A 10,061-nucleotide genomic window follows, 5' to 3' on the forward strand; every position below is an offset into this window, starting at 1 on the left:
CAATTGACAAACCATTTTGATATAAACATCACAACAATAAGTTTTTCTTTTCTTAGAAAAATAAATAAATAATATGGACAAATCACATATTCGAACAGCACATTCGAGAAGAGCAGAATCAATGTTAAATTATTTCTGAATCTGAAGAAGAAAAATTACAGCCACCACTTGATATAAAGTGAATCGATGTTTTTTTCGAAATTAGAGTTTACAAATGACAACAAAACATGGTAAAAGAGCTCTTGGATTCAGCAAATACAATTCTTCAATGTTTGCATAGAGACCCACTTTTCCAGCAAGTGAATCAAAACCAGACTGACCAGCTAATTCTTGGTAATTATCAAGAGGTCTATGAACTCTTCCAGCAATCACTCTGCAAACAAGCAATGCTTTCCTTGTGAAAGGATCATCTTCAGGTAAATCAATTGAATCGAATGCTCTTCCACTTGTCGCGGTTGTGAATACTCCTATATGTTCTTTAGTCTCCTCTTGCATACTGAATCCATTTCTGATTATTTGGCAAATGCTGCATTTATCTAATGTGCATAGGCTTGATGAGCCATTCATGCCGAGAGAGCAGGAGATCGTCGTACCATGAAATCTTAGTAGTTCATTGCCGTCAGCAAGACACCGGGGATGTTTTTTGGGGAGTTTAGCAGCTTTGATCTTCACTGTTTCTCGGTATTCTTCGAACCGAGCCAGTGTTTTCTGTGTGTTATGAACCTTTAACACTCTTTCTATCCGTCCGCAATTGCTTTCGGTCTTCAACCAGCTTGCTCTGCAGATTATTTCCACAATTTTTCTCGATGAGTCTCCTTCTACTAATTCAGTAACTGCATTGTTCAAGAACTCAATTAACATGAATAGCAAGAAATCAGTATGAGAACTGCAGATAATTAAGGGAGCAAGAACTAGGCTTTAATATACAGTTTTGGCAAATATCGATACAATGAACAAAGAACCAAACGATGAACAAGAGAAATTAATCAACATTATAGATTTGCTTTCTTAAATAGTTTGTGAAAATTAAGAATATAGTTAAGGAGTAAGAACAAAGTTTTTATCAATTCCAGGCTTAGTAAATGCAGATATAGTGAAACTAAACTCCTAAATCCATTAAAAAAAATAAAATGAGACTGAAAATTTCACAGCAGGATCAATTCAAGAGAGAAATCAATCAATTTAATGCTACAAACCTGCAAACTCAGACAATTCTTCAAAATATTTATAAAAAAAAACCAAGAATAAGCTTTAAATTTTTAAACCATGTCCTAAATACATATCCTAGTTTAGAAAATCTATACAAAATCATAATGAAAATTTCACAGCAGAATCAATTCCAGAGAGAAACTAATTAATCAAATGATACAAACCTGCAACCTTTGACAGTTCTTCAGCATTAACAAAAGGGGGAAGAAAAAAGCTTTAATCTATTAAATTTCACCATCCAAGTTCAGCAAATGCAGAAACAGAATGAAATGAAACTAGTAAAAACCCGACACAAAATCACCATGAAAACTTCACAACAAAATCAATCAATCAATCAATCAATATAAAAAAGAAGAAGAAAAAAAAAAATCTACAAACCTGCATGCTTAGACAAATGATGAGATTCCAAAGCCTCCAACTTGGCAAAGCTCTCCCCACACTTAGGACAACTCACAGGAACACAAGAAACAGCAGAAATCTCAGCAAAGGTGGCAGCTTTTGGTGTTGCCAAAGAGACAGAGTGAGCTCCATCTCTATCCCCAAAAGGGACAGCAGACCTTTTAGGAACAGTAGCACATCTAACAACCCTATCAGAGGGCAATTGCCCCCAAGGACCAGGTGTTCCAGGCCTAAGAGTTCCAATACTCTCATGACAAGCCCCAAATCCAGTGATTTTAAGCTCACACTTTGAATCACTAAGAATAACTTCATGAGCAATGGGATTTAGAAACTCACTACTCCCAATTGACCTAGGACTATAACTAGCTGGCCTCTCAAGATGTCTCTTGCTGCCATGAATGACATCCTTGAGGTTTGCAATGGATCTTGAGCACCCTGACCTCCCACTCCTCTTCAACTTTGGATCATAAACATCACATGGCTCTGACCTGCAATGCAGTGACTTCTTCAAACTGAACCACACTGTTGGCATCTCTCTTCAACCCCTTCCTTGCAAAATCCAACTAACAACAATGAACAAACTCCATATTACCACAAAAATCAAACAAGTAGAATTAATACTATACATAGATATACATACATACATGCATATATAAAGAAAGAAAGGATCTTGGTCTTGGGAATGGGAATGGGAGTGATGATGGAAGAGAAAAGGAAGGAAAGTTTGGATGGTTGCATTAATAAATGGTGAATTGATGGTGGCAACTACAAGAGATGGAGTTGCATAGATGCATCTCCATCAGAGTGAGGCAGAGGCAGAGCTTGCAGACATGGAGAAGAGAGAAGGAGAGAGATTCAAGGCCTTTACTGCATGCATGAATGCATGCATGAAAAACAGCACTGGACCATGAAAATTTATGTTTATATTAAGAAATTAATACATTCAGATTAATATATATATATATATATTTCTTATGTTATATGTTGTTTAAAAAAAATTGACTTAAAAAATAAATTTATTTTAGGAAATTTGGCGGTGATGACTGATAAATTAAGAGAGAATTGATTAAAATAATCTCATATATATATATATATTCTTAGACAACCGGTAGATACCACCTAAAAAAATAGTATCTATTCGGTTGGAGGGTCATAAAAAAATAATAATAATAATTAAAAAATACACATAAAAAACTTTATGAAATAGGAGTAATATGTTTTATCTAATTTTGTCTTGTTTTCTGGATTTTGATAGAATAATAATAATAAAAATATTCGTATAACCAATTCCAAATAGTTGACATTATTGGTTTGTGGTTGTACCGGTTCCATGTGTGTATATATATATATATTAGAAATGTGAACTTTTTAGAATTTAATATTTTTTGAGGTTGCAAATGGCAATAGTTGAAGTACAAGATATAAGTGATATTTTTGATAAATTCATATTATTATAGTATAATATCTATATTTAAAAGTAGGAAGTTTTGCCAAGTTTTTTCTTTATTACATGTATATATTAAAAGCAATATCTCACCAAATCCTACCAACCAAATTTTTGCTGTATTTGATATTATTGATATATTAAGTGAGTATTTATTTACAAATGCTATTATTTAAGAAAACTGCTTTTTTTTATAATAATATCATAAGTTAAAAAATCTTATGCGTGGAAATAGTCATAATTTTATATGATTATGTGTATTCATTATTATTATTATTATTATTTTTTTGGTTATGAAATTAACTTAAATTTGTAAAAAAAAAATTTTGAATTGAATTCAGACTATGTCAAACTATATTAAAAAAAGACTTGATATAAATGAATGGTCTCATTATAAAACCGAACCAAACTAATAGATTTTAATAATTTTTTAGATTGCATGAATTCCACATGTTAGACTTTTTATTATGACAGGCGGCAGTAGTTTTGGTTATGGGTTGTATGTTTCATTACCAATTAATTATGAATAATCATAGTGTTTAATTACCTCAATATGATCATAAGTCCAACTTGTACCAAACATTAGGTGATGAAGAAGACTTCCTCTAATGAACCAAAACAGAGGTCTTCATTAATATGAAGGAAAAAAAAAAAAACTCTTAGAATGATTGATATTGATCATGTCTTTAATTGTTAATTAATTAGTTTTAGTTAAATGGATATCACCTTAAAAAAAAAAAGTCACATGTACGTATACATATGGTAAATTGGTAATGACCAAAACAAAGTCAAATAGTATGAAAAAGTTTGGAAAAGAGACTGTTTATAATCTCATTTAATTTTATAAAATCATGACAAAGCTGTCATTTTAGATTTATTTTTTACTGATATATTTGTTTTTTAATTGATGCAAAAGAGAATGATATGAAAATTCTTCATATTTACTTAATCATTTGTAAATCCGGTGTCCCTAGACTTGGCCCATTTGGGTATGACCATACAACATTGTTTGTGGTAGTGTTTTCTCCGATTATAGCAAGAAGACTTCGACTATCCTTATGTCATACACTGTAAAAAGAGACTGATGCATGACTGGGAGTATACTAGTCTCATTTCAAGATTCAACCATACAATATCAAGTTTTGTAATGCTTCTTCGAATTATGGTAAGACAACTCTCATGATACTAATGCCACTTGTGAAAAAAGAATTTGTGTATTCATCTAATCACTACAAACGGTTAATATGATCATTTTCTATTATGCCATTTATACATTTTGCCCTTCCCTTACTATAATTTAATAGTTTATGTTTTTTGAGTAAAAGTAGATAAACCACTAATTTATTAAATAAAAGAAAGTAAAAAGCAGTAGTACTGAGGTGCAAAAAGTAGTAGCGAGAAAAAGAAAGCTAGAAAGAAAAAGCGTAGGCACTCACTCGGAGATGAGGAGAGCAGAGAAGAGACAACATAAAAAAAAAGCAGTAAAAGAGAAAAAGCTGGGCCGTGAAGTCAACCATCCCTGAGACACGGGCCGATCAGAAAGCGAATGCAACGGATTACTCCTGGCTTGAGCTGGGCGCCAGCTCGCTGGAGAAGTTTATGTTTTTTTTATATTGATATTATTATTTAAAAAAATATTACTATTTTTAGGCACAGGTTTGATAGTTTTTTTTTATTTACATATGTTCAAATTGATTGATTAATAAATTACACATTTCTTATTTTGGAGAGAAAATTTATGACTTAAACTTTTTATTATTTTTTCTTGTAGATATTTAAGTTGAAACGCAGTATTTTTAACAATATATAATAATTAAAACTATACAATACCATAAATCTAAATATTTAAATTTGTATCCTTAAGATTGATTTATTGAAGTTATATATTTATATACAAAAGTTTATGTTGATTTTCCACCTACCAAGTTCTCATTCAATGCCATTTATTATCTCAGTAAAAATAAAAACTTTTCTCAAAATCAAAAACTAGCCAATTATTAAATGAAAAGGAGTCTGGTATGTATTCCTCTGCAATGTGAATGAATGTGGAATAGTTCTCATGCTTATATTCCATTTGAATCCATTCTCATCCCACCCCATTGGGATCCAAAAAAACTTACTTATTATTAAAGAATAAATCAATTTTACATTAAAAAAAAACAAACAACTCCATTAGAAGTGAAAACAAAAGCACGCAACAGAGAAAACAAACACTAAGAGATGAGACAACGTATTGAGACACAGGGAGGAGGAGAGAGACTCCTCAAGACACAGCAACATCAATTTTTAAAAAAAATAATATTTTATTGAAAAACAACCCTACAAAGATAAGAAACACACCAACAAAATGAGAAAACTCTTAACACATGAGACAGAGATGGAACAGGGGAAAAAACTTGAATGGGGGATACATCCACAAATGGTGGAATTTTACATCAAATTTTTTTCCAAATATTTTAATATAAATAGAGTTTATATAAATTAATCTATTAATTTGATCCATGCCAGTAAATAAAATTTTCTATGTTGTTAACTAATAATACTAGTCACTAGTAGTTTTGAGTTTTAATTTTTTACATATGTTAAAAAAATCTGTGATAAGTAATCTAATTTTTACAAAATTTCCAACACTTGTCTTATTGTGTGGTCCTTCACCAAACAAAAGAATCATTAAGTGCTATTTTACAAAGACGCTTTAAGTTATTACTGTATTAACTCTCTTCTGCTCAACACTATCTCCCACATTTTATAAAATAAAATTAGTGAATAATCATAAATTCTTTATTAAACTAAAAAAATAGAGTTAAAAAAAATATTATTTTACTTTGTTTAAAAATATTGCTTACCTCCTTTTAATCAATCTTGAATAAAATCTATCTTCCTTTTTTTCCAAACGTTTAATAACAAAATTTTTCATTTTAAAGCAGCACTTATTTAATAACAAAGTGGAGATATATGTATATATATATATATTCTGTTTTAACACATTACTTATATATATATATATATATATTGTTTAAAAAATTAAATAAAATCAATATATTTAGTTAATTACAATTAGGGTAGCATTTATTTAATTTAATATGCAAATAATTGGTCATCCTCATTGATGTAAGTGAAGACCTTGGCAAGAGTGGGCTCAAAGTTAATTGGCAGCAAGATCTATTCACTCACAAGTTCTGAAACCCACTAATAAATAATACTCCTACTCCAATGGTTAACATCTCATGTCCCCAAATTTATTGGCAATTGTGCTTCTTGTTTCAACTTTCAAAGGGAGACATGAAATTAAGTGCCCCATGAATGAGCTTATTTTAAATAAAAACTTTTTAATTAATATATAATACCACTTATAAACAAAGGAAAATTACTTATAAAACCTTTGTATTTTTTTTTTCATTATGATGATTTGGTGACTTTTACCTTTCTATTTATTTTTATTTTTTTATTTTTTGAATATTTTTTATTTGAACTCATGCTCTTAATATTTTAATAAAGACGATGTTATATTTACATAGGATGTCAAGTTAGTATTTATAGATATAATTCAAATTAAAATTATATAAACCCTTTAACTTTTAAAACTATAAAATTTTATAAAATTTTCAATTCAAAACCTTAAAATCTTAAATTTAAATACTATAATACTTTTTATCTAAAATTTTAAAACCCTAAACCATAAATACTAAGAATTAAGATTTACGATTTCGTATTAAAAGTTTAGTGATATAAATATAGCATCACTCTTTATAAAAATATCATTTCTTTTAAGGAAAACTAAGCTATTGAGTATGTAAATTTTATTAAATTCAAAATGGTAAGTAGGCGTTCATTTCAGGGGAACTGAGCTAAAGTGGGGGAAGTGATATTACTTACAATACTTATGGTGTTCATTTTGTTAAAAATGATAATAGAATTGGAGAATTTAGATGTTGAGTGAAGTTCAATGAGTCAAATAAAATTTTGAAAGTGAGGGGAATGCTGAAGTGGGTTTAGTTCAAAATCTACTTCAAACAAAAGTGGGGGAAGTGGCACTTTTCCCATTTCAAGACAAATGAACACCAGAAGTGAGGGATGGCAGCCCACTTTTCCTCACTTCTCCCCACTTCCCATGAAAAGAACGGCTAATAGAAACAAGCGAAGGAAAAAAGAATAGTTAACATATAGAGAATACTATGCTTTAAAATCACAAGCAACCAATTCTTTCATTAGTCACCTGGGAAGATCCATCCCTTCAATGAAAAGAGATAAACCATGCAGATTATGGCCTTCCAAAGGCAACCTATTTGCCACTGTATCCTAGTCATGTCAAATTACTTTAGCTTTAAACAACAATTTATCTTTGATAAGTGTTTCAATGAATGCAAGCTATAAGCCACTCTCTAAGCATTGGCATTCCACTGATCAAAGACCAATCGATGTTAACTTAGTAGGATCAATAAAAAGCAAGCAATGTTTTTTTTGGGGAAGAGGAGCGGGGCGAACCCACTAGAGACCCCAGGGACGTGCACAAGTCTCGGTGGAACAAGTGGGGACGAGGCCGCGCTCACGTGGGCGCTGGAACCACTCATACACAACCACTATTCACAACTGCCAGAAATGTGGCCTCAGCCGATAATCGAACTCTCACCACTTTGTGAGAACTCTATCGGCGACCCGTGTACCAATAGACCCGCAGGTCGTTGGCATAAAAAGCAAGCAATGTTAATGCTCATATCCCTTGCATATGGTAAGCTTTGGAGCATGGCTTGAGCTTAAACCTCTAGAATGGTTTCCATCTCCAATCTTCCACAACCTACAACCAAAAAAACCAAGTTCTCATCAACTATGATAAATCAAAAACCCACAGTTTGACTGTCACGCCAAGAAACATCTAAAAAAAAGGCAATAGCTGCTATGGTTTGGAGATTTGAGGGTTGCCCCATTTTTGCAAATTCATCCGAGTAATATTCCTCTACATGCTGATGAGTTTTATGAGAAATCTTATCAAAATCCGGTTGGTTCTATTTAAAAATAAAATCACATAGTGCTTTCCACATAAACCATATTCAAGTAGTAAGAAATGAGGCAATTATCCTTTTTTGTCTTGACTCGCAAGCTTCTACCCAAATAAAATAAACTATATTTGCATTTGAAGTAGTCTGTAGGCTAGTTTGGTAGTTGAGATTGAGACAATTAATTTGAAACTTGCAATAGGCTAGAAAGATATGTCAAATGTTTTCACTAGACAAGCCACAAAAGATACACAGTTGGAAGGCCCAATCTTTCTTTTCTTTTTTTTTTGGTCAAGCCAAAGAGAAAAATTTTTACAAAGCTCAAACATCATGATACAGACTCAGCCCTCAAGTCACAAAAAACAAAACAAACCTAGATAAAGATACATCAAGTGGCAATCAAACCAAAACCAAACAACCATTAATCTAATACAATCAAAAACCTCCAAGGAGCACCGGCAATCACAGCCTCTACAAATCAGACAAGCTTCTTCTAACCAATTAATGCCAAAACAAATTCCCTGTTGGCCAAATAGATAAACAGAAAAATAACCACCTATCCTCGATAACAGAGCTATATCTACCAGCAAAAACATCAACAAAAATTAGTCCCTACAAAAACACTTATCTGGAGAAACACACCATTCATATCATCTGTAAAAACCTTATCTAAACCACCTGCTCAGAAAAACATTATCAGATGAGCTAGAGAATTGAATAGAGTACTTGGATAGCACAATCTCCCTTATCTGCTCCAACACATGGTCCACATTTGCTTATTTCTATTGAAAAACTTGCAAATTCCGTGCTCTCCAAATCAAATACACACTAGAAGAAAGCACAATTTTTCTTATCTTTGCAAGCAGAGTCTTCCCACTAGCTTTCATAAAAAACCAACTAATCTCTCTATGCCAATCATAGGGGCTCCTTTGAATATTAACAAACTTCAAAGCTCTAACCCATACATCATTAGAGAAACCACAACAAAAAAATAAATGGCTCACATCCTCCCTTGCTTGATTGCAGAGAATATAGACATCAAAATCAGTTTTCTCTAAGAATATAGCTTGTCCTTTGTGAGCAATCTATTATGCAGAGCTAGTCATAAAATGAAAGTGTTTAGGAACATTACTTTTAGACCATACCAATCCAGTCCAACAAAATTTCTGTTCAGCAGGCATCAAACTTCTCCAAGCACTTCTAATACTGAAATCTCTTTTCCTATCAAGCCTCCATAGGATACAATCCCTAACATTGACATCAATGGTGTAATTCTTCTACAAAAACCCCCATACTAGAGCCAAATCAGGATTCCCAGTAATTGAAAATTGCCATTTACCATCTGCCCAAAATTCACTAACACAAGATTTCCTAGACAAAGCAGTCCTTGTTAACGTAATCCAAGGAAAAAGGTCCATAAGGGAATGTCCATCACACCTGGGATCAAACTAGAAAGAAAACCATTTCCCATCCCCCAGCTGATAGAAGAAAAACTTTTTAACCATACCCCTCAATTTAAGCAATTGTCTCCAACTCCAGCTACTTTCAACAGTTTTAGTAATCCCCTAGAAGCTCAACCTCTTCAATTTGTTTTTTATCACCCAAATAGACCATAGGGTTTGTTTCTCCTGAACAAGATCCCATATGTGCTTAGTAAGGGCAGCCATATTCCATACATGTAAAGGCTTAATACCTAAGCCACCATTAGGTTTGCTTGTACATATAGAAGACCAACTAATTAAACCATCACTATTGCTATTGTCAACCCCATGCCGCTAAAAGGATCTACATATTTTCTCCACCGCATGGACTACCGTCATAGGGAGCAAGAACATTGAACTCCATTACACATGCATACTAGTCAAGACAGAATCGATCTGCTGAAGTTGACATGCATAAGAAAGAAACTTTGCAGTCTGATTCACCACTCTACCAGCAATTCTAGCAACTAAATCACAACAGTGCTCCTTTTTAAGTCTGTAAGAAAACAAAGGAAGGCCAAGATACTTAACTAG

General features: G+C 32.3%; 1 protein-coding gene across 3 annotated transcripts; it reads right to left on the minus strand.

Annotated features, from left to right (window-relative positions):
* Window positions 1-121: 121 nt before the first annotated feature.
* On the minus strand, window positions 122-2,480 carry LOC120283769. 3 transcript variants are annotated; one of them, XM_039290502.1, is made up of 3 exons: window positions 2,253-2,480; window positions 1,588-2,171; window positions 122-833 (listed from the first exon to the last, which is right to left on the minus strand). In XM_039290502.1, exons 2-3 carry the CDS (start codon window positions 2,138-2,140, stop codon window positions 202-204), a joined length of 1,185 nt encoding a protein of 394 aa, XP_039146436.1. In that variant the 5' UTR covers window positions 2,141-2,171; window positions 2,253-2,480; the 3' UTR covers window positions 122-201. The 3 variants fall into 3 exon arrangements, with proteins under 3 accessions (XP_039146436.1, XP_039146438.1, XP_039146435.1); XM_039290504.1 differs by having other exon boundaries at window positions 2,249-2,260; XM_039290501.1 differs by lacking the exon at window positions 2,253-2,480 and having other exon boundaries at window positions 1,588-2,202.
* Between the last annotated feature and the right edge of the window lie 7,581 nt (window positions 2,481-10,061).

Source organism: Dioscorea cayenensis, chromosome 19 (assembly GCF_009730915.1).
Source record: "Dioscorea cayenensis subsp. rotundata cultivar TDr96_F1 chromosome 19, TDr96_F1_v2_PseudoChromosome.rev07_lg8_w22 25.fasta, whole genome shotgun sequence".
NCBI classification, from domain to species: Eukaryota; Viridiplantae; Streptophyta; class Magnoliopsida; order Dioscoreales; family Dioscoreaceae; genus Dioscorea; species Dioscorea cayenensis.

Excerpts from the sequence above, each read along its gene's own strand:
- LOC120283769 (XM_039290502.1), bottom strand. The coding sequence starts at position 2,140 with ATGCCAACAGTGTGGTTCAGTTTGAAGAAGTCACTGCATTGCAGGTCA. Across the intron at positions 834-1,587 it reads TCATTTGTCTAAGCATGCAG|TTACTGAATTAGTAGAAGGA; the intron begins GTTTGTAGATTT and ends TGAACAATGCAG.